Consider the following 25121-nt stretch of genomic DNA (forward strand, 5'->3'; position numbering starts at 1 on the left):
GCCGTTTGACGTTGAGTCTCATTGTTACTTTTACTCTGAGGTTGGGAAGGCTTGGAGTTGAGATTTCAGTGAGCCGTTGTGGTTTGTGTGTAGAGTAGGGAGCTGATGGATGGGTAGATCAACTGGAGGCCCACAGCTGAACTTTTCCATTTCCAAAGCAAAAATCTCAAATATTTTCATTAAACTTCACCACCAGGAAGGCAAGTAAATGTGCTTATACTTGGAGTGGATTCCAAGGAAAAAAGAAAAGTTGTGTTTGCCCATGTTCTTAGGGACTTGAAACTGTGTCTGTGAACTGTGGAGATGGCCAGGCCTGTGTCCTCAGCTCTCTTGATGGGAACCATCACTGAACCAAGCTGAACCTAGTTAAAAACAAAGGCTAGGGAGGGCATTGCTCTTTGGAGCTCCAGTTATGAGGATGTGAAAGAAGTTGCTGCATTCTCTCATTGTTGTCTTTCATAATATTTAGTAAGTAAATCATGTTTGTTTTGGTTAGCTGGCTATCATCCCGGCCTTATTTGTTTAAAGTTGGAACAAAGGAATCAGTGTAACATTGAGTCTTATGCTATAGTACCGTATTTCCCAAACACTAAGTTCATTCAAGGTTTAAAAGAGAGAGAGGGGTGGGGGAAGATAAAAGGAGGAGGGGGGGAGAGAGAGAAAGAGAGAGCGAGCATGAATATGAATGAGACTATATGATTGATTTCAGTGATGAGGTTTAAGATTCTGTGTTTTTAGTCAGCCCCCCAGGAGATTCTAATGTGTAGCCTATTTTGGGAGCCTCTGCCTCGAGGAGTTGATGTTGAGAAATAGAAAATTGAGATTGTAGATCAATCACGACTCCAAAAGTGGTAGGAATTCTCAAACCTCGTTTAGGTTTTTGAAACTGATTTGGGTTCCTTCATCATAGGGAGAAATGCTCAGTTTATGTGACGACAAATGGAATGCTGGCCTGTTAGAGAATTAAACTTCGGGCTTGCTCTCTTTTCCCATTTCAGGACAAATGCCTGAGGTGGGTTCTTTCCACCTCTAATTTCTGGAGCTAAACTGGATGCACCTCTGTTTTTGTAAACTTCATGTTAACTATATAGTAAAAGCTAGTTGAACTTGGAGAGTTAAATTGGTGCTTTTCCAACAGCCTTTTAGGCTAATAACTTCCTATTTTTTTCCCATGAGCATCATGTGTTCTCTGGAGCATGAGCGTCAGATGTCATTTTTAAGATTCCTTCATTGACTGGGGCATGGAGTTGCCAGACAAATGCTATCAGGGTGTGCCATGGTGCGTGAGGTACATTTGAATTTGTTTCACATTCTGCCTGGGAACATGCTATGTGGTTTCTGATTCATTTTTTCTACTGCTGCCCCTTTCTGGAGTAGATACGAGGGAATCCCTCATCTGAAAACCCATTTAAAACCCCCTTTCCTGGGGCAGGTTTGGATTTCTAGTGCGAGACACTATAGAGTTTCAAGGTGGTGGTTTTTAACTCTGAATGTCTGTCCGTGCCACACGGACATTTCACCTCAGTTGAGTGCTGCCTTTTAGGGAATTAAACTTTAAGCTTGCCTTTTAATCTTTTTTTAGTTTGTTGCAAAGTTGACCTTCCCAGGGTGTTCTAGGAAGTTGTCATTCTTCTCCCCTCTTCCCAGTTAAATGAGAAGCTGTGATCTCCCCACTGGCTTCTGCCTGGATCCCAACACAAACGTGCCCTGGCCATTTTTGCTGATATTCACATGCCCCAAATGCCGAGTCTGACTTTCAGAGGCTTAGAGGCTCTCAGAGGGAGACTTAACTAGAATAGTGTTCTCTAGCTTCTCGTGATCCGACACCTGTGGGAACTTACCAAGATCTGGCTGGAGTATATTTTTGCAGATGGCAGGAGAAGAGTCACCCTGCCGTGCTCTTCCACAGTGGCTGGTAATAATGATGATGATAATGGTAATAGTAGTGGTGATGAGGACGATGTGGTGGTGGTAGGACCGTTGTCAGGGAATGGGGGTAATTCCTTGTCACATATTTTTTAATATGCCTTACCCTTTTAATTGCTGCAAGTGTATATATTAGTGGAGCCTAATAGATTCCTTAGCTAACATCGTATTCCAGCCTAATTCAACAGGGCACACTGTACAATGGTGATCTTTTTCTTGACGTCTCTAGGTCACGCTGAGGGGATTAGGCCTGTTGATCCTCACACTGTACTCGTCAGGCGCCGCTGGGGATTCTGGCGGCTCCCTCCGCTGCTACCCCATGGTCTTCCAGGGTAGATCAGTTTTCTCCTTCCATTACCTGCTCCCACCTGTGCCTCCTTTGCTGTCCTAATGAGAACTAAATTTAGAATCCAGGTTTCTCAAGACAGAGGATCACAGGGGAAGGGAGTGAAAAATGAAGCAAGAGGAAACCAGAGAGGGAGACAAACCACAAGAGACCCTTAATCTCAGGAAACAAACTGAGGGTTGCTGGAGGGGAGGGCGGGTGGGAGGGATGGGGGTGCTGGGTGATGGACATTGAGGAGGATGTGTGCTATGGTGAGTGCTGTGAATTGTGTAAGCCGGATGATTCACAGACCTGTACCCCGAAACAAGTAATACATTATATGTTAATAAAAAAACCAATGATGTATTATATGTTGGCTAATTGAACATAATAAAAAAAAGACTATGAGAAAGTTCCTAAAAAAAAAAATAATCCAGGTTTCTTAGCTTGAAAAATTAGGAGCATTCTCCAACAGTAATATTTTGCAATTTTAAAATACAGTTAGTTTTCAAAATACCTTCACCTTTTCTCTCTCCCCATGAGAAAGGGGCCACATTTTTATTATCTTCATTCTGTACATGAGGAAACTGAGGCTCAGAAATATAATAGTTAGGGTTGTAGCCTGGAGGGATATGTAGGCCTCAGGACTCCTGTCTGGGTCTCCATTGCTTATCCATACCCCACACCCCATCTGTCTGTGTGTCTATCTCTCACGGGCAGGGTTTACCCCTCCTTCCACACCCATTCTTATCCCAACAAAAAGAGATAATGGCAACTGACAAAGGACTTAATGGTCACCCCCCATGATCTGGTTTGGGGAACCAGACTTCTATTTGAACATGACTGAAACTTTCCCGACCCACATATTTCTGGAAAGCAGAGTGGCCTGAAGGAGAAGAGGGGTTCAGAGCCATCTGTGGGGAGCCTGCCAAGAGGGTGGCCCCCAGCTTTGTGGTGAGTCTGTTTACACTGTTCAGTCAGCCCCACGGCAGCCTGCTTGACTGCAGGATGGGCTCCCCTTAGGCCCCCTTCCTTTGCTGCCTGGGGTTTGTGGGGTCAGGGGTGGCGGGGGGAGCTGCATGTACCTGCAGGTGTGGGTGCATGCTAATGGGTAGGACAGGGCTCAAACTTCTTAGGCCTCCCTTGCTTTTCAGGGCTTTGGTAGCATTTTGAGGGATTGAAGTCGAAAGATGCCTGTGTTCTCACTACACCAAGCCAAATGCTTATTTTGGGGGAGAAGTGCATCTTTTCTGCAGCTGACCATATCTGAGGGAATATATATTGCTAGTTTGCTTTGTGCCTTGTTAGCATTTTTAGCTCCCCTTTCTCTGCTGCTTATCTAACCCATGGATTTTAATGACCATCATCAATCCAGGCTGCTTCATCCCAAGGAGGGTTTTTATCTTTAGAGCAATATAAAAAAGGGTGGGATAATTCATTGAGACATAAGAAAATGTTTGGAAGAATTTGCACAAACAGTATACAAACTATATTCTTGTTCCTAGTTAGTAGCACTTTTTCTATGGATTTTTAATGAACATTTTATGATGAAAAATTTGCAGTGGTTGCAAAACCTTAACATAACTAATGGTTTCTAAAGTTGTCTTCTGTAGGGTATTGAAAACATAAAAAAGGATTAATCTTTTTGTAAGTGTTTATAATTACTCCAGCAACTTGTGATGGCAAAGTAGGCTCCATGGGTGTTGATGCTGAGCAAGTTAGTTCATGATTTAAATTTGATAAGGAAAAGTCGTATGGTTGATAAAATATTTTAATGATTTCACTCTGTAATATCCTCTGTATGATTTGGTCACAGAAACATAGGACACAAGAATATTTTCTTACAGAAAAATCTGTGTAGCTCATTTCAACTTAACTTGTGGGAGCTGTGATTTCTTGTGGTCATGCTGCTCTGGTAGTATATTTTAAGAAAACCTTGAAATATGTAACTCGATAGATTTCTTCCTAGCCTTCAGGGGAAGCTGGTTCAAAATCAATTACTAGGCTATCACGATACACCAAGAAAACCACAGGTCTGAACCCACTGTTATATAAGCAGATAACCTCTTGAGAGGGTTGTCTTTTTAGACTGGAATTTCTTTATTCGTCAACGTAGATTTGAAAGTAGCTCCTTAGTGTTCTAACAAAAGGAAAAAAAGTGTTGGTCTCTCCCTCCTTTGAATTGTGCCTTTAGCTTAAGAAATAAAGTAAAAAAATAATGAAAATGTGGAGACAGTCGAGTTCTCCACAGGGACACCTGTACCTCACGTTTACCTGCTGATAATGTTTGTTCTGCACTAGCCCGGATATTGCTTTTAAACCTGTTCTACTGCAGAAATGAAAGCCAAGTAAACAACAACTAATCTTTGTTTCAGCCACTTCTAAGGATTCCAACAGTCTCAAAGCAAGACCAAGATCCAGGTAGTGTTTGTTTAATTTCTGCTTTAATGCCCTTTCTATCCTGTCCCCAACTAGAAGTAAAATCCCAGCCCAACCCATCAGATTTGAAGCTTAAAATAGGGGTGAATTCACTTGTCATGAAGGGCTTGCTTGGAGCATGTGATACTGCTGGGAGACACTCAGTTTCTGTATTTATTAGTGCCGGAAGATGGTGGCTGCTGCTGGCTGGTCGCCTGACAAGAAGTGTTTTGTGTGCCTGTGGCCCAGTTGTTGCAGGATGATAAGGAATAGAGGGCAGTAGCTTTGGAGAGAAGGAAATGTGGTTCAAAGGAAACACTGAAATTTACTATGAGGACAAGGTGGACACCAGAAAGTGAGACTCCTGAGGGATGAAAACTAGAGTAGGAAAAGAAAATGCTCACAGTGATTTTGATGAGGCTTGAGGCTTTAGGTAAGCAGTGTTCATGGTCTGTTTTATCCTGTCTTAGAGCAGCTTTTTGGCTTCACAGTTTTTAGATCCATAGAAGCTAGTAGAAGAGGGAGAGCAAGTAAGGCAGAGCTGCGGTTGACATCAGACATCAGAGTGGAGGATGGAGGAGAAATACAGAAACAGTAATAGAACATCAGAGAGGGGAAATGGTATTGGGACCACTCTTCAGTGGTGAAGTACATATGTGTACAGGATAGTACATATGTGTTTGCTTTGGCTCTTGGTGACTTTTTCTTCCTTTGGCTATGAGACACATTCCTGAAAAAGTGATTTAAATCTGATCATATTTTATATGCTTGAAATATAGTGATAATTAAGGAAACGTCATCTTTTTGTAAATCTGAGAGTTATCCCTTAGTTTATCTTTTATGTCTGGATTTTCTAAACTGGAATTCTGTTTCCTTGTTTATAGAAGATACAGATATCTATATTTATAGTTTCTGAAATAATAGATCCAGTAATTTTATTGGCAGAAAAAAAGGTATAGTCCCTGTTTCTGTCTGTGGCTACCACATTTACTCATCTTTTTTTTTTTTTTTAAGGATGAATGGATCTTTTACTGTACTGGCTTAAAGTAGTGGCTTTCGGATATAAGAATAGTAACATTTGTCTGCCCTCATAGTTTGAAAAACCTTTGAATTACAGAGATCTGTTTATGTGTGCTGTGTTAACTGTAAATTAAACCTCACAGTTTTCTTCTGTTGAATTCCTCGCTTTCTCAAAGTGAATGAAAGTATAAAGTTTCATAGTTACATGTTCTATTATTAATGTCTCTGGCCAACTTTTATATGTTATTCTCTTAGGGATTGGTCTCCTGGTCTAATTTGGATGTTTTTATTTTCACTACTCCCCAACTGGGTCTTTGCTGAGACAGAGAGAATCAAATTACTTTTATTTTCCTTTTTAGAATAGTAAAACTTTGTAGAAATATGAGGGAAAGAGGGAAAAATCACTGTTCTAACACAACTTATATTCATTATTTTGCTGATTTGCTGCGCATTTGTATTTAAATTGGTTGTATTCACAGTTTTACAGTATCACTTGTTTAATATTCAGTTAGCTTTCCATATGAAAATACGAGTACACAGGTTATATATGGAGATAGAATGGAATGAGCTATGTGGTATGGGATAGTATGCCTAACTCTCTGCATGTGTGTTGATACACACACACACACACACACACACACACACACCATATATTCTTTCTTGACTGAAAAATGTCACTAAAGCTCTGTCTGGCATAAAAGTTCTTTTAATTTCTAGCTAGAGTCTCTGATTTCCGTTTTAAATCAAGAGTTCCCAATTGGAAGCTTTTTTGTCCTTTCCTATCAATTTCCTTTCGCTCTAATTGAAAGTATGAGACCGTTCTTGCCGCCAGTTCCCGCATGCCTTCGCCTTGCCTGTCTGGCCAGTTGTTTTACAGAGCCCACCGCAGAGCACGTTCCGTGCCATTATGGCAGCTTTATGAAAGATTGCAACCTTGCATGACAGACAAAACTCTTCAACTACCACAAAGAAACCTTGAGGGAATGATTCGGGAAAGTAAAAACTTGCTATGTCAAAACCAGCTTTATCAAGAACTGAAGTTGCTTAATAGTGATTGACAGGTTCTGATTTCATAAATGGCACTCTAATAGCTAAATACTAATAATAGTTTTCTGAGGTTAATTTGCCTCTAGAACACATCTCTGACTCAGAGGTCATTTTATTCTTTGACATAAGCTTAGCCGAGAGGCTGAATAGAACGGATGTACACATCCACTTCTTAGAAAATCATATTGGAAACTCACCCACAAACCTGTTTCTAAGCAATAGACTAATGTACTGAGTTGAATAAATTTAGAAAATAATTAAGTCTCTAACAAGTAGTTTAGCTGCTACTGCCAAAAGATTTCTTTCCTGGCTCATAGGCAGTATCAGAATATTTTAAAAATGGAATTTAGAAACAGATTGGAGTTTGAATTGAACCAATATAACTTTCTAACTATGTGACCTTTGGCAGGTTATTTATTTCCTGTTCCTTTGAATGTAATTATTAGAGTTACAATCTCAGAAGTTGTCTAGTTAGCTACTGCCTTGTTATAGAATGAAGGACAAGGTTTAGAGGAGGCTTTTGCTTGGAAAATTTCCCCAAACTGGTATTTCTCATGGTAAGACAGCCTAGACCCCTCCATCTGATACATGTGTGTTTCCCTTTCCTGAAATGCATTTGTGGCATAGTCCCTTGAGCTGCTGATTCTTCACTCTCAGCTTATCTGCCCCACTTCCATAGGTGCCTATCGTCGCATTTGCATGGGAACAGGAGAAAAGTGCTACAGTCTGTTAAGACCCTGAAGCCCTTCTGTTCCAACATGGACGTGCCTAAGCAGAAGGCTTACGTGTTATTCTTATTAACAATACCCATAGAAACAGATCTGAATTTACAGGAAGCTTTTCCTTTGTGTAAATTTAGATCTAAGATATAATATGAACACAGGTGTTAAAAAGGTTCTGATTCATGGCTGGGTTTGGATAGTTATTGCCGGTAGTGGTACCCAAGGGACAGTTGAATTCGTGGTTGCTTTGAGATGGGCCTTGGTCAGTCTTTTGGAAAAGTGACTTTGACTTTTGTGGGTATTTCCATTTCAACCTTACTTCAGAGACTAAAGCTTTGCTGTCTCCCTTCTGACCTTCCCTTATTTTGCTGCAGATCTTACTCTAGCACCTCCATAGAAGAGGCCATGAAAAGGGGCGAGGACCCTCCCACCCCGCCACCGCGGCCACAGAAAACCCATTCCAGAGCTTCCTCCTTGGATCTGAATAAAGTCTTCCAGCCCACTGTGCCAGGTGAAGTGCCCCTCTGCACCCCAGTCTTTCCTTTCCCTGTTGGAGTCACTGGATGTGTGTCCGCCACAGAGGACTTTGTGAGTCCGCAGAATGAGCAGATCTGACCATTTCCTGCCCCAGGAAGGTCTTCGAGTTGCTATGGTATTCTTGGGAGGGAAAGCAGTTCTAAGCAGATAGATATCCCACGAGTCTGGAGCCTTGCCCACACTTGTATGGACCAAGAATTATGAAATTCTGTGCTAAGAGGATTAAAATACTTTAACCCCAGACAGCCCACTGAGTGCATGGCTGGGGTCTCCTTCTCTGTATTGTGGTAATTTGTATATAAGATTGCTGTCTGTCATTTCCTGAGATGCTTACGTAGTTCTTCTCTGAAAGATCTTGGGGATTGACACTGGCCAGAAGCTTCTCCTGTGTCTTATCCTTGTGGTGAAGATCCTGTGTCTTGGAGGGTTTAATGCTAAGGGGGCTCTGCTTTCTAAATCTGACCAATGGTTCGGTGGTTGGGGGCAGGGAGCTAGGGCAAGAGCTCCTCCAGGTGGCTTGCTGAGGGGTTTCTGGGGGTGCCACTTCCTTGAGCCAGCTGCTGTACAGCTGGGGTTGGAGATGGGGGAGGTTGGAGGGCCCTGTCTGCTTCCCTGGCTCCCTGTGAAGTGGGCGATTTCCTCCTAGGGAACCTACAGAACAGCAGATGAGAACCATGCATGCCTTTGCTTAGCAAAGGTGCTAGGATGCAGTGCCTTCCCAAGTGTTATTTTGAGAGCAGCAAGGGCCTTTCCACTGACTAATGTAGGCGAACTATAAATACGGTGATTTCCTGGAACTTTTTCTCTATCTGTGTGCATTTTAAATCAAGCCAGCCTCAGATGCTAGTGATTTGCAGATTATTATCTTTTCTACTAAAGCAAGAAAAGACTCTCCTTGGCTCACACATTAGCATGACCTCTGTGTCCCAGCAGAGCTCAGCATGTTTTAGTTGTTCTAATAAAGTAGTCTCCTAACAGTAAAGTTACAGATTGTTTTTTAATATACTAGAGTCTGGAACTCTCTATGAAATTTGATTCTCTGCCATGAGTTCATCAGATAAAAATTTGCCTTGCATTCCCCCCCATACTTTGATCCAAATTCTGGCATAATTTCATAGTAACTGGTATTTGAGGTGGGAGTAGCCACGGATGATGATGCTATAAAAATTTCACGTGGCTGGTGGATTATGACCCAGAAGATTTTTCTATACATGCAAGAAGATTAAAACAATCTGGGCAGCTATCTTAATACGTTTTCCTTGCAAGGAGAAGCTGGAGACGTGCAAGCATGTCTCTGGCTGTGCAAGCCCGCGAAGAGTGCCAGCTGTGCGGGAATGGTGGTGCTGTGGCTTTTATGACATTGTGTCGTATGGTGGAAGAGACAAGACTGGGTTTGGAGTTCAGCTCTGCTGCTTATTAACTGTTCGATTTTCAGCAAGTGACTTAATCTTTCTGCATTTCGGATTTTTAATCTCTAAAAGAGGGCCAGCAGTCCATGGAGCTGTAGGGTTTTGGTGAGATAATAAACATAATCCTAATAGCAACATGTTTGACATCTAGGTACTCATTTAGCTAGAAATCATTGAGGAAAGGGAGTCTGAGGTTAAGGTCCCTTGTCCCCCCTTGATCTCCAGTGGTTCAAGTCTGTGATCCTCTCCCTGCAGTTCCTCAGTGGGCTCACAGAGGGGCCGAGCCCCAGTTGCCTGCTGTATTATGAGCAAAGGACTGTGAAAAACAGAGTAAGTGAGGCTAGGTTGCTGAGTCAGAGTGGCCTTTGGTGGACTGACCGTGTGGAGAAGAAATACAATGGAGAGAAGATGCAAAGAAGCAAGAATGAAAGAGGGAAGTGAAGAAAATGATGAGGTGGTTGTTACATAGGAGTGATGATGTTTATATAAAGGGAGGAGAAGAAAACAGAATAGAAGACTGTAGTGACCAAGGGGAGGAGAGCCCACAGAGAACTCTTCCACAGACTCGGTGAAAGATTTGGATGGCATTTAAGGGAAGAACTTAGAAGAGGCTGGCATTAATGTCTTCTAATTTAGGAAGATCGGTAACATGATATGGGGAAGAATATCAAAGGGCTAATTTCAAATGTAAATCTATAAAAGTGAACAAGCCACTTTGGCAGTATGGGACAATTGGCTTTACCTTTGATATCTGTACCAGTATGAATTTAAGTTTATGGGAGTCTAGATTATCCCAGGGCTCTAGGTAGGTGGGTCCTGGTATTATACCTAAAGTGTATGTTTTCAGAGGGAGAAGTTGGTATGACACAATTGCTGTGTGTAAAAGGGAGATCACCTTTGTTGTTGTTTTTTTTTCAAAAGATTTTATTTATTTATTTGAGAGAGAGCACAAGCAGGGGGAGCGGGAGAGGGGGAAGCAGAGAGCCCAATAGGGACTTGCTTCCAGGACCCCAGAATCATAACCTGAGCTGCAGGCAGATGCTTAACCAACTGAGCCACCCAGGCGCCCCAAAGCTATTACCTTTGTAATAGCTGGTCTGTGTCAGGGGGCCATCCTTTCAAGGCCCAAACAGCTGCTGCATTTGAGAGAAAATAAAAATGTGCAAGAAAGTCTCAGTTAGTGATGATGCAAGTGTACAAAATCTAGATGCAATCAGACCCGGAATGTCTGGATTTTATTGCTCTATGCTTAGAGCCATGAAACATATTTTATTTTATTAGTACTTTGTTTTATAAAACATATTATATTACTAAAATTCCTGTAAGAAAAATCACACTGTGAAGGCAGTACTTTTTAGATTCTAACTTCCTTTCCCTCATTGAAACAGTTGTTTTCATAAAGTAAATTTTTTCATAACGGATTTCGTTTGTTCCAGCCCGTGGGGTGGGAACTCCCCTCCTTCTACTCTCAACGGTGACCTGCCCCTTCCAGAGCCATGCCTAAAGCTTGCAGCTGGTGGTTGCCACGGTGATGGCCAACCCCTTCAGTGCTGCCTCTGCCACAGATAGCCCTGTGCCAGTCATTGAGCATCTACCTGGCAGAAGGGGCAGAGGTTATGTGGAGGAAAAATAGCCATCCCTTTAAAGCTGCAGACCAGAAACCTTCATCACTTCCACTCAGCTCTAACTGGGGAAACCTAGTCCCTTAGATATAGCTAGCTGCTGGGCAGCTGGGAAAGGTAGTTCCTGGCGGAATAGCCATTTCCCATTGACACCCCTCTTACTGTGAAAGAGGAGAGTGGATGTTGGTGGGCAGCTCTTTCTCCCACATTGCATGTGGCCAAATATATTCAGATTCACATGTTAAAGCCATTGTGATGGCTGAAAAAAACATATCCATGGGTAGCATCTACCCATGGATCGCTAATGTTTTATTTCTGCTTTAGACATTACTGATAATAATAGTTCATTCCAGGGTTAAGAAATTATGGTACATCCATATTATGAAAACTTAGGAAGCAGTTAAAAAGAATTAGGTATGTGTACTAAGTGGAGAGCTATCTGACATAAATTAAATGAAAGAGGCACGGTGCAGAATATGTATGTTCTTAAGTGTATAGGCAGTTTTTGAAAGATTACTTAGGAAATTGGTAATAGAAGAGATTAGGATGACTGGGGACAGGAGTGAGAGAGAAACTTACTTTTCACTGAATACACACTTCTATCTTTTAAATTTTGCCTCAAGTACAGATAGTATAGAAATTTTGCTTTTCATTCAGTAGCCACAGTGACCAGATAGTACCTGAGAGTACCAGAAATGTCCTTCCTGGCTGAGTTTACCTGCCTCAAATTTACCTACCGTACTCTGTCCAGGGTATTTTTATGACCAGCCTCCTGCCACTTTGTAGAATGCAGCTAAAATGACAGAAGCATTCCAGAACATTCCTTAAGGCTCTGATATGTCCTTCAGATTCCTCCTCAGTGCCCTTCCAATATTGAGAAATAGTTTTGGAGGACTCCCCTTGGCCTCCATTGTGAGATGGACAGGTGGGCAAAGTGTGATAAGGGCTCTGTCTTAACTTGGAAGGGGGTTGTATTTTTTAGTTGGCCAGCTGAGATGAGTCTGTCCAGGTTTCTCTACAAATTGATATTTCTTTCTGCAACTTGAGAAATATGTAAACCCTTTGGGAATAAGAGATAGAACATTTCTTACCTAATTTAACCTTTCAAGTTCTCTAAAGGATGAATTTGCTCACTCAAACAGCTTCAACCTTATGGATTTCCTTATTGTATCATTCTTGTGAGTGCTACTTGTTCTCTTTTAAAATCTAGTAGGATTATGGTATTCCTGCTCTACTCCCAAACTTTTGGGTCCACGTTACACAGCCATCTAAGGGTTCAGTTTGGCAGTCTGGACAGGTTTTTTTTTTTTTAAATGAAAACTTTATTGGGGTAAAATCCACACACTATAAAATTCGCCCTTTTAAAGTATATAATTCAGTGGTTTGTAACATATTTATACTGTTGGGCAACCACTAGCATTATCCAATTTTAGAACATTTTCCTCACCCCAAAAAGAAACCCCATACTCATTAGTAGTCCTTCTTCATTCCCCTATCCTCTCCCCACAGCTGTTGGCAGCCTCTAGTCTACTTTCTGTTTCCATGAATTAGCCTGTTCTGGACATTCTGTATTAATGGCATCACGCAACATATGGTCTTTTGTAACTGGCTTCTTTCACTTGGTATAATGTTTGCAAGGTGTATCCATGTTGTAACATGTAGGAGTACTTCATTCCTTTTATGGATGAATAATATTACATTGTAGGAATATGACACATTTTATTTATCCATTTATCAGTTCATGGATAGGCATAGGAGTGGAATTTCTGGGTCATATGGTAAGTCTAAGTTGTACATCTTGAGGAACTACCAAAGTGGCTGCACAGTTTACTATCTCACTAGCATTGTATGAGGACTGCAGTTTCTCACTCTTGAAGCACTTATTATTGCCCATCCTTTTTATTTTAGTCAACCTAGCTGGTATGAAATGGTATCTTATCATGGTTTTGATTTGCATTTTCTTTTTTCAAATTATTATTTTAAAATAATCTCTGTAGCCAATGTGGGGCTCAAACCCACTACTCTGAGATCAAGAGTTGGCTGCTGTGCCAACTGAGCTAGCCAGGTGCCCCTTGATTGGCATTTTCTAGTGACTAATGATGTTGAACACCTTTTTGTGTGCTTATTGGCCGTATTTATGTCATTTTTGGAGAACTGTTCAAAATCTTAGCCCATTTTTAAATTGGGCTATTTGTCTCTTACTGTTGAGTTGTAAGGGTTCTTTGTATATTCTGGATGCAAATCCCTTTTCACATACATAATTTAAAAATATTTTCTCTCATTTTGTGGGTTGTCCTTTCAACTTTTTTTTTCTTTTAAAGATTTTATTTATTTATTTGACAGACAGAGATCACAAGTAGGCAGAGAGGCGGGCAGAGAGAGAGGGGGAAGCAGGCTCCCCGGCTCCCCGCGGAATAAAGAGCCCGATGCGGGGCTCGATCCTAGGACCCTGGGATCATGATCTGAGCTGAAGGCAGAGGCTTTAACCCACTGAGCCACCCAGGCGCCCCATCTTTTCAACATTTTTAATGGTATCCTTTGAAGTGCAGAAGCTTTTAATTTTGATGAAGTCCAGTTTATTTATTTTTCTTTTATCATTTGTGCTTTTGGTGTCATAGCTAAGAAATCATTGCCTAACTCAGGGCCGCAAACACGTACTCCTCTTCTAAGATTTTTATATTTTTAGCTCTTACATTTAAGTCTGTGATCCACTTTGAGTTGCTTTTTTTGTATGTGGTGTGAGGTAAGGGTTCAAATTCTGGGTTTTTGTTGTTGTTTGTTTTTTTGTTTGTTTTTGCATGTGACTATCCAGTTGTCCTAGTACCATTTGTTGAAAAAACTATTATTCTCTGTTTAATTTTCCTGGCACCCTTGTTAAAAATCAGCTGACCATTTAACATAAAGGCTTATTTCTGGATTCTCAATTCTATTCCATTGATATTAATATATCTATCCTTGTGCTAGCACCATACTGTTGTGATTGTTGCAGAATTGTAATACGTTTTGCAGTTGGGATGTGTGTCTGTGCCCACTTTCTTCTTCCTCTTCTTCTTTTTCTTTTTCTTTAAAAAAGATTTATTTATTTGAGAGAGAGTGAGTGCGAACAAGTGCACGGAGTGGGGAGGGTTAGAGGGAGAGGGACAGAAGGAATCTCAGGCAGACTACCTGGTGAGCATGGAGCCCGATGTATGACTTGATCTCAAGACCCTGAGATCATGACCTGAGCCGACATCAAGGGTCAGAAGCTTAACCGACTGAGCCACCCAGGTGCCTCTCTTCTTTTTCAAGATTGTTTTGCTTTTTCTGGGTCCTTTGCATTTCCTTATGAAATTTAGGATCAGGTTGTCAATTTCTGTTTTTTGTTCTTTTTTTAAAGGCAACTGGGAGTTTGGTAGGGATTGCGCTGACTCTGTAGATCAGTTTGGTTAGTATTGCTATCTCAACAGTATTTTTTCCCCAACTTTATAATGAGGCTAATGGACAAATAAAAATTGTACATATTTATGGCATACAATGTAATGTTTTCCATCTTAACAATATTAAGTCTTTGTCTTCTTTTTTTTTCGATTTTATTTATTTATTTGACAGAGATCACAAGTAGGCAGAGAGGCAGGCAGAGGGAGAGAGAGGGGGAAGCAAGGCTCCCTACCAAGCAGAGAGCCCGATGCAGGGCTTGATCCCAGGACCCTGAGACCATGACTTGAGCCGAAGGCAGAGGCTTTAACCCACTGAGCTACCCAGGCGCCCCAACAATATTAAGTCTTCTAATCCATGAACACAGGATATATTTTCATTATTTAAGTCTTTAATGTCTTTCAACAATATTTTGTAGTTTTCACAAATAAGTTTTGTACTTGTAAAAATTTATTCTTAAGTGTTTTGTTTATTTTGATGTTAGCCTAAAGGGAATTGTTTTCTTAGTTTCATTTTTTGCAGTCTTCATTGCTGGTGTATAGAAATATAATTGGTTTGGGTTGCCTGGGTGGCTCAGTAGGTTAAGCCTCTGCCTTCGGCTCAGGTCATGATCTCAGTGGTCCTGGGATCGAGCCCCACATCGGGCTCTCTGCTCGGCAGGGAGCCTGCTTCCTCATCTCTCTCTCTGCCTACTTGTGATCTCACTCTGTCAAATAAATAAATAAAATAGTTAAAAAAATTAAAAAAAAGAAATATAATTGGTTTTTATTTATTGATCTATTTTGTAACCTTGTTGAATTTGTGTGTTAGTTGTCTGGACACATCTTTATCCTTAACTTAGATAATGAGTTTGGCAGCATACTATTGGACTTCTAACTGCTTAACTAATCATGCAGCTATTACAAATCATGGAGGGAATCCCTTTTAGTGTTTGGAAAGCATTTAAAGAATCATTACTGACTGCTTGCATTCAGCTGTACTTTTTCTCTCATATGTGAAACCAGTTGATCTAGTTACTTTATCAGTAGTATATTCTTTCTTTTTCCTAAAGATTTTATTTATTTGAGAGAAAGAGAGAGCGAGCCATGGGGAGGGGGAGAGAGAGGATAAGAAGCAAACTCCCCGCTGAGCAGAGAGCCTGATGCGGGGCTCAGTCCCAGAACCTGGAGATCATGACCTGAGCCGAAGACAGTTGCTTAACTGACTGAGCCGCCCAGGTAGCCTGAGTAGTATATTCTTTACCTGTCAGTATAGTGTCCACTCTGTTCCAAGCCAAATTTCCCTATTTGTTAAAGTTGTTTTTAGGCTCTTTATGAACACCTAGCATTAGATACATAGTGAATTTGAGGCTTACTTGGTACAGGGTACACATTTAAAGCACTTTCCATGCATTGTCTCTTATCCTTACAATAACCCTAATGAGGTAGGTGCTGTTGTATCCCCGCTTTAGAGAAACAGAAACTGAGGAGCAAAAGTTAATTTGGCTAAGGTCACGGAGCTTGTAGATGGTGGTGCTGGGCTTTAAGCTCGCGTCGCCCAATGCTAGGGCCTACACTCCTCTGCCTTAAGAAGGGGCAAGTATTTCTCTTCTCTCTACCCCACTTGCATCTCCCAACTTTTCCATTTGGCCAGATATTTGGTAGTCATGTCTCTGTTCAGCTGCCTATGCTGGACGTTGAATTCTTTTTTTTTTTTTTCCTTAACTAAGAAGGCTCAACACTCAGCATGGAGCCCAACGTATGGCTTGAACTCACAACTCTGAGATCAAGACCTGAGTTTGAGATAAAGAGTCAGATGCTTAACTGACTGAGCCACCCAGGTGCTCCTGGATGTTGAATTCTTAAGAAGGGACAGAAGGCACAGTACTATTGCTCCTGTTGGTTGTAGCCCTCATCCTCCTTCACTAGCCAGCTGAGAACTGAGATTCAGCTCCACACCTGGGCAGTTGGCTTACAATTCTAATTGGAGTAGGGTCGCCTGGGTAGCACAGTTGGTTATGCATCTGACTCTTGGTTTCAGTTTAGGTCATGATCTCAAGGTCATGAGACCAAGCCCTGCATTGGGCTCCATGCTAAGCATGGGGTCTGTTTGAGTTTCTCTCCCTTTCTTCCCCTCTCCCTGCCCCACACAAGTTCTCTCTCTCTTTGCTCTCTCTCTCAAATTTAAAAAAAAAAACTCATTTGAGTGACAAATACTTTCTTCTGTATAAAATTCAAACATTACAAATCTGTCCCTTAAGTTCATTTCCACCAAGCCTGGTATCCTCCCCAGGGAAGGTATCCTGATATTTTCTAGTCCATTTATAACATCAATTTCATGGTTTTTGTCTTTAAAATAATTGACATCACATTGTACATGTTTTCCCTGTGCTTTTCCAGAATTTGTTATTTCTTGGAGATCTATCCATGTCAGTGCTGATAATTTTGTCATCCTTTTATATACATTCTATATACTGGCTACCTTGTTAAAAACTGTATTATGGAAAACTTCAGATTTATGTAAAAGTAGAAAATCTCCACCCCCAGATCAAGTGCCAGATATTATATAATTTCATACATACTTTATATGTATCTCTAATTGGTAAGGTCTTTTTACAAAAACTTAATCAGGGCTCCTGGGTGGCTCAGTGGGTTAAGCCTCTGCCTTTGGCTCAGGTCATGATCCCAGGGTCCTGGGATTGAGCCCCGCATTGGGCTCTCTGCTCAGTAGGGAGCCTGCTTCCCCCTCTCTCTCTGCCTGCCCCTTTGCCTACTTGTGATCTCTCTCTCTCTCTATCTCTGTCAAATAAATAAATAAAATCTTTTAAAAATTTTCTAAACCTAAATCATATCTATTCTTCCATCTTTTGTATTTCTTACAAACTGGCTGGTTAGATCTAGGCTTGCTTAGACTCACACTCTATTTTTAGCAAGAGTAGTTCCTAGTGATACTGTGTATTTTCTACTGCATCACATTAGGAGGTCTCCGATATCTAATGGCTCCATTTTTGTGATGTTCAATTTATCAGTGAGTTCACGAAATATTAGCCTGATTTATCCATTATGATAGAGATCCCCAGCAGCTGCTCAGATAATCATTTTATCAGGTAATGATCCTCATTGCCAGCATCCAGTGCTGTGTTGGTAAGTGTTTAACTGGCTATTTACTGATTTTTATGGTATAAACATTCCTGCCACAGCCACTTTTATTCTTACTAATGTGTCACTAAACGAGGGGTTGGAACATATGTGTACAGTTGGCTCTCATAAGCTGGTATAAGCTGTTTTCAGCAAACTGGTGCTTAGGTCCATTATTTCATTGGTAGTTACAAAATGGTGATACTCCCATTTCTTTTACCTTTATTAATTTGGGCCTTAGTTTATTTGCCCATTTATCTATTGTTAGACATTTTGCTTATAATTGTTACAAAACTTGTGAGCTGAAGAATACCATAAAATGACACAATTCTTGGGGTGCCTGGGTGGCTCAGTTGGTTAAGCATCTGACTCTTGATTTTGTGTCAGGTCATGATCTCAGGGTTATGAGATCAAGCCTCGTGTTGGGCTCCACACCCAGCTTAAGATTCTGTCTCTCCTTCTCCCTCTGCCCTCACGCCACTCTCATGCATGCGCGCTCTCTCTCCTTCTCTCTAAAAAGAAAAACAACAAAAAGGCAATAGTGTTCTCAGTATATGCATTTGAGTTTAGAGAATTTAATGAAAACTGAAATAGACTTCAGTAATGGTGGCCAGCAAAAGTGTCTTATCATTTAACCAATATTTATTGAACACTTACTGTGTACTAGGTACTGTGGAGAATTGTAAGAAGAATATGGATATGGCCTCACTTTCTGCTAATCAGTGTTATATGTGAGAACAGTGCTGTGTCTGGGTGGTTTCTAACTAGGATGATCTGTAGATATGTTGGAGTGGTCGTACAGGCTGTTGAGCTAGCCTTGAAGGATGGATATAATTTTTGGAGCCAAATTCTGTTGATTTTTCTTTGATATCTGCCTTGGTTCACTTCTTACTACCATTTGCCTTGAAGACTGCTATAGTAATCTCCTGTCTGATTTGCTTGCTTTGTTCTTTCCTTCATAGAGCAGCAGGATTAATTTTCTTAAGCTCAGCTATGATGTCACTTCCCTATTTAAAACTTTTCAGGTCTTTCTATGTAAACACCAAATTCCTTTGTCTTAACAGCTAGATGTAAAACCATGAGAACACATGAATTCAGTAAGGGACAAGCACCATGGCCTGGAATGCTCAGGGAGGAGTGCATTTCAGGAATAAGTGAAGACCAGAAGTCTAAGGTTTGCCAACTGACCAAAAAGAATGGAGGTTAGGGGAGAAGGAGTTCACAAACTATGTTCCTGGGAAGCGTTAGAACAGTTCATTGGAGTGGTAGGGTTAATCCAGATTGTAAAAGGTGGAGTGACTGAGACACTGGTTTGGAGTAGTTGTCCATCACAAACTCACTTTGCAGTGTTTCAGACTTAGATGTTGGTTTGACTATATGTCATATTTTTCAAATTTGTGGTAGAAAAGAGACCCTACCAAGATAATAGAATCTTTTTCCAAGTTGCCTGCTTGCCTTCCATTGAAGACACACACACATAAACATTTTTAACCAACCTACGGAGTTTCATAGTAAAATGATTAGGAGTAACACATTCATGTAAAAGTAATAAGAGAGATGAAATGTGACCTTAACCAAAGTCAATTCTCATGCATTTTTGTTGCTTAACTCTGCCTAGGTCTCTGTCTGGGACCTCGTTAACCTGTATCACATATCCTGTGGTGCAAGAAGAAGGAGTTACTAGAAAAAACTGGCAAATAAATTCTAAAATCATAGAGTGTCAGTGCTAAAAGACAATGTACATGACATCTTGGCCACCTCTCACATATTACAGGAGATGAGACTGAGATCCAGAAAATGCAATTGCTTTGTTCTCCATTGGAATCCTCTTTGTTCAAGTTTTTGTTACAACAGATTTAGTATCAGAGAAAGCTATCTATATTAATTTAACTTGGGGGGCACACCTTACTATTTTTCTACAGGCAGTCATTCATCTGAAGTTAAAAGATATATTAAAGAATAGATATGGGGCCCAATATGCAAGAAACTAATATTGTTTTTCTGTGTTTTCTTTTATGTGATTTACAGTGTTGGACCAATTTCCCTGAGGTTCTTTAGAGAGACAGGAAAGAAAGTTTTGCCTTCGTAAATACTGGGAGGTCTTAGGAATTTATTTTTTTTGATGATCAAAAATTGTTATTATGAATATAAATTGTTATTCAAATTGTTGTGTTAAATATCTACAAAAAAGGAAAGGAATCATATACTGAATCCCTGGCCTCAACAGGGATCAACTATGGCCCATTTTGTTTCATCTGTGTTCCCTCTCCCATATGATTAATTATACTTTTTCCCCCACCCTTAGCTTGAAAAAAAACTATTGAGGTATAATTTTCAGACCATAAAGTTCATCCATTTTAAGTGTACAACTCAGTGACTGACAGTAAATTTATCAAATTGTGCTGTCACCGTAAGCCAGTTTCAGAACATTTTCAGCACCCCAGGAGTATGCCCCATGCCTGTTTACAGTCAATCCCCATGCCTAGCTCCCGACAACCAGTCATCTACCTCCTGTTTCTATAGATTTGCGTTTCTGGATATGTCATATAAATGAAATCATAAATATGGGGTCTTTGTGTCTGGCTTGTTAAACTTTATGTGATGTTTTCGAGGTTCATCTAAGTTGTAGCATGTATTAGTATTTCTTTTTTTTTTTCAGTATTTCATTTTTTAATTGTGGACTACTGTTCCATTGTATGTACGTACCACATGTTGTCTCTTCAGTCTTCAGTTTCATGGACACCTGAGTTGTTTATACTTTTTGCCTGTTAGGAATAATGATACCATGAACACTTATATACAGGTCTTTGTGGGACATATGTTTTCATTTCTCTTGGCATAGGACCTAGGAGTGGAATTACTGGGTGTATGGTAACTTTAAGAAACTGCTGAACTGTTTTCTAAAGTGTCCATACTATTTTACATTTTCACCAGCAGTGTGCAAGGGTTACTGTTTCTTCCCATTTTTACCAATGGTTACTATTTTTTTTAAAATTATAGCTATCCTGCTGGGTGTGAAGTGGTTTTTTGTTGTGGTTTTGATTTGTTTCCCTGATGACTAATGATGTTGAGCATCTTTTCATGTGCTTATTAATGATTTCTATGTCTTCTTTGATGAAATGTCTACTGAAATCATTTGCCCACTTTTAAATTGGGTGTTTGTCTTCTTTTTGTGGGGGGATGGTGTTTACCTTTTTTTTAAAAATTAATTTATTTATTTTAATAAACATATAATGTATTTTTATCCCCAGGGGTATAGGTCTGTGAATCACCAGGTTTACACATTTCACAGCACTCATCATAGCACATACCCTCCCCAATGTCCATATCCCCACCACCCTCTCCCGTCCCCCCTCCCCCCAGCAACCCTCAGTCTGTTTTTTGAGATTGAGTCTTTTATGGTTTGTCTCCCTCCCGATCCCATCTTCTTTCATTTTTTCTTTTCCTACCCCCCGACCCCCCCACATCGCATCTCCACTTCCTCATATCAGGGAGATCATATGATAGTTGTCTTTCTCTGATTGACTTATTTCGCTAAGCACAATACCCTCTAGTTCCATCCACGTCGTCGCAAATGGCAAGATTTCATGTCTTTTGATGGCTGCATAGTATTCCATTGTGTATATATAACACATCTTCTTTATCCATTCATCTGTTGATGGACATCTAGGTTCTTTCCATAGTTTGGCTATTGTGGACATTGCTGCTATAAACATTCAAGTGCACGTGCCCCTTCAGAGTACCACGTTTGTATCTTTAGGATATATACCCAGTAGTGCAATCACTGGGTCATAGGGTAGCTCTATTTTCAGTTTTTTGAGGAACCGCCACACTGTTTTCCAGAGTGGTTGCACCAGTTTGCATTCCCACCAACAGTGTAGGAGGGTTCCCCTCTCTCTGCATCCTCGCCAGCATCTGTCATTTCTTGACTTGTTAATTTTAGCCATTCTGACTGGTGTGAGGTGGTATCTCATTGTGGTTTTGATTTGTATTTCCCTGATGCCGAGTGATGTGGAGCATTTTTTCATGTGTCTGCTGGCTATCTGGATGTCTTCTTTGCAGAAATGTCTGTTCATGTCCTCTGCCCATTTCTTGATTGGATTATTTGTTCTTTGGGTGTTGAGTTTGCTGAGCTCTTTATAGATTTTGGATACTAGCCCTTTATCTGATACGTCGTTTGCAAATATCTTCTCCCATTCTGTCAGTTGTCTTTTGGTTTTGTTAACTGTTTCCTTTGCTGTGCAAAAGCTTTTGATCTTGATGAAATCCCAATAGTTCATTTTTGCCCTTGCTTCTGTTGCCTTTGGCGATGTTCCTAGGAAGAAGTTGCTGCGGTTGAGGTCAAAGAGGTTGCTGCCTGCGTTCTCCTCAAGGATTTTGATGGATTCCTTTCTCACATTGAGGTCCTTCATCCATTTTGAGTCTATTTTCGTGTGTGGTGTAAGGAAATAGTCCAATTTCATTTTTCTGCATGTGGCTGTCCAATTTTCCCAGCACCATTTGTTGAAGAGGCTGTCTTTTTTCCATTGGACATTCCTTCCTGCTTTGTTGAAGATTAGTTGAGGGTCTATTTCTGGGCTCTCTATTCTGTTCCATTGATCTATGTGTCTGTTTTTGTGCCAGTACCATACTGTCTTGATGATGACAGCTTTGTAATAGAGTTTGAAGTCCGGAATTGTGATGCCACCGACTTTGGCTTTCTTTTTCAATATTCCTTTCGCTATTCGAGGTCTTTTCTGGTTCCATATAAATTTTAGGATTATTTGTTCTATTTCTTTGAAATAAATGGATAGGATTTTGATAGGGATTGCATTAAATGTGTAGATTGCTTTAGGTAGAATAGACATTTTCACAATATTTGTTCTTCCAATCCATGAGCATGGAACAATTTTCCATTTCTTTGTGTCGTCCTCAATTTCTTTCATGAGTACTTTATAGTTTTCTGAGTATAGATTCTTTGCTTCTTTGGTTAGGTTTATTCCTAGGTATCTTATGGTTTTGGGTGCAATTGTAAATGGGACTGACTCCTCAATTTCTCTTTCTTCTGTCTTGTTGTTAGTGTAAAGAAATGCAACTGATTTCTGTGCATTGACTTTATATCCTGACACTTTACTGAATTCCTGTACAAGTTCTAGCAGTTTTGGAGTGGAGCCTTTTGGGTTTTCCACATATAGCATCATATCATCTGCAAAGAGTGATAGTTTGACTTCTTCTTTGCCAATTTGGATGCCTTTAATTTCTTTTTGTTGTCTGATTGCTGAGGCTAGGACTTCTAGTACTATGTTGAACAGCAGTGGTGATAACGGACATCCTTGCCGTGTTCCTGACCTTAGCGGAAAAGCTTTCAGTTTTTCTCCATTGAGAATGATATTTGCAGTGGGTTTTTCATAGATGGCTTTGATAATATTGAGGTATGTGCTCTCTATCCCTACACTTTGAAGAGTTTTAATCAGGAAGGGATGCAGCACTTTGTCAAATGCTTTTTCAGCATCTATTGAGAGTATCATATGGTTCTTATTCTTTCTTTTGTTAATGTATTGCATCACATTGATTGATTTGCAGATGTTGAACCAACCTTGCAGTCCTGGAATAAATCCCACTTGGTCGTGGTGAATAATCCTTTTAATGTACTGTTGGATCCTATTGGCCAGTATTTTAGTGAGAATTTTCGCATCTGTGTTCATCAAGGATATTCGTAATTCTCTTTTCTGATGGGATCCTTTTCTGGTTTTGGGATCAAGGTGATGCTGGCCTCATAAAATGAGTTTGGAAGTTTTCCTTCCATTTCTATTTTTTGGAACAGTTTCAGGAGAATAAGAATTAATTCTTCTTTAAATGTTTGGTAGAATTCCCCTGGGAAGCCGTCTGGCCCTGGACTTTTGTTTGTTTGGAGATTTTTGATGACTGTTTCAATCTCCTTACTGGTTATGGGTCTGTTCAGGTTTTCTATTTCTTCCTGGTTCAGTTGTGGTAGTTTATATGTCTCTAGAAATGTATCCATTTCTTCCAGATTGTCGAATTTGTTGATGTAGAGTTGCTCATAGTATGTTCTTATAATTGTTTGTATTTCTTTGGTGTTGGTTGTGATCTCTCCTCTTTCATTCATGATTTTATTTATTTGCATCCTTTCTCTTTTCTCTTTGATAAGTCTGGCCAGGGGTTTGTCAATCTTACTAATTCTTTCAAAGAACCAGCTCCTAGTTTTGTTGATTTGTTCTATTGTTTTATTAGTTTCTATTTCATTGATTTCTGCTCTGATCTTTATGATTTCTCTTCTCCTGCTGGGTTTAGGCTTTCTTTGTTGTTCTTTCTCCAACTCCTTTAGGTGTAGGGTTAGGTTGTGTATTTGAGACCTTTCTTGTTTTTTGAGAAAGGCTTGTACTGCTATATATTTTCCTCTCTGGACTGCCTTTGTTGTGTCCCACAGATTTTGAACCGTTGTGTTTTCATTATCATTTGTTTCCATGAATTTTTTCAATTCTTCTTTAATTTCCTGGTTGACCCATTCATTTTTTAGAAGGATGCTGTTTAGTCTCCATGTATTTGGGTTCTTTCCAAATTTCCTCTTATGATTGAGTTCTAGCTTCAGAGCATTGTGGTCTGTAAATATGCAGGGAATGATCCCAATCTTTTGATACTGGTTGAGACCTGATTTATGACCCAGGATGTGGTCTATTCTGGAGAATGTTCCATGTGCACTAGAGAAAAATGTATATTCTGTTGCTTTGGGATGGAATGTTCTGAATATATCTGTGATGTCCATGTGGTCCAGTGTGTCATTTAAGGCCTTTATTTCCTTGTTGATCTTTTGCTTAGATGATCTGTCCATTTCAGTGAGGGGAGTGTTAAAGTCCCCTACTATTATTGTATTACTGTCGATGTATTTCTTTGATTTTGTTATTAATTGGTTTATATAGTTGGCTGCTCCCATGTTAGGGGCATAGATATTTAAGATTGTTAGGTCTTCTTGTTGGACAGACCCTTTGAGTATGATATAGTGTCCTTCCTCATCTCTTATTATAGTCTTTGGCTTAAAACCTAATTGATCTGATATAAGGATTGCCACCCCAGCTTTCTTCTGATGTCCATTAGCATGGTACATTGTTTTCCAACCCCTCACTTTAAATCTGGAGGTGTCTTTAGGTCTAAAATGAGTTTCTTGTAGGCAGCATATTGATGGGTTTTGTTTTTTTATCCATTCTGATACCCTGTGTCTTTTGATTGGGGCATTTAGCCCATTAACATTCAGGGTAACTATTGAGAGATATGAATTTAGTGCCATTGTATTGCCTGTAAGGTAACTGTTACTGTATATTGTCTCTGTTTCTTTCTGATCTACTACTTTTAGGGTCTCTCTTTGCTTAGAGGACCCCTTTCAATATTTCCTGTAGAGCTGGTTTGGTGTTTGCAAATTCTTTCAGCTTTTGTTTGTCCTGGAAGCTCTTTATCTCTCCTTCTATTTTCAATGATAGCCTAGCCGGATATAGTATTCTTGGCTGCATGTTTTTCTCATTTAGTGCTCTGAATATATCATGCCAGTTCTTTCTGGCCTGCCAGGTCTCTGT

General features: G+C 40.2%; 1 protein-coding gene across 4 annotated transcripts in view; it reads left to right on the top strand.

Moving 5' to 3' along the window:
• The window catches only part of REPS2 (RALBP1 associated Eps domain containing 2), a gene marked incomplete at its 5' end in the record, with an annotated part of 221628 nt that overhangs the window by 127363 nt on the left and 69144 nt on the right, over window positions 1-25121 (top strand). For 2 of the 4 annotated variants that reach the window (XM_080794989.1, XM_080794990.1), the window contains 2 exons: window positions 4627-4672; window positions 7833-7969. The exons of the other annotated variants lie outside the window; for them this stretch is intronic. In XM_080794989.1, the coding sequence (XP_080651115.1) occupies window positions 4627-4672; window positions 7833-7969 (183 nt within the window). The remainder of the gene's footprint in view (window positions 1-4626; window positions 4673-7832; window positions 7970-25121) is intronic. 4 annotated transcript variants of the gene reach the window in all.

This window comes from Martes martes (genome assembly GCF_963455335.1).
Source record: "Martes martes genome assembly, chromosome: X".
Lineage (NCBI taxonomy): Eukaryota > Metazoa > Chordata > Mammalia > Carnivora > Mustelidae > Martes > Martes martes.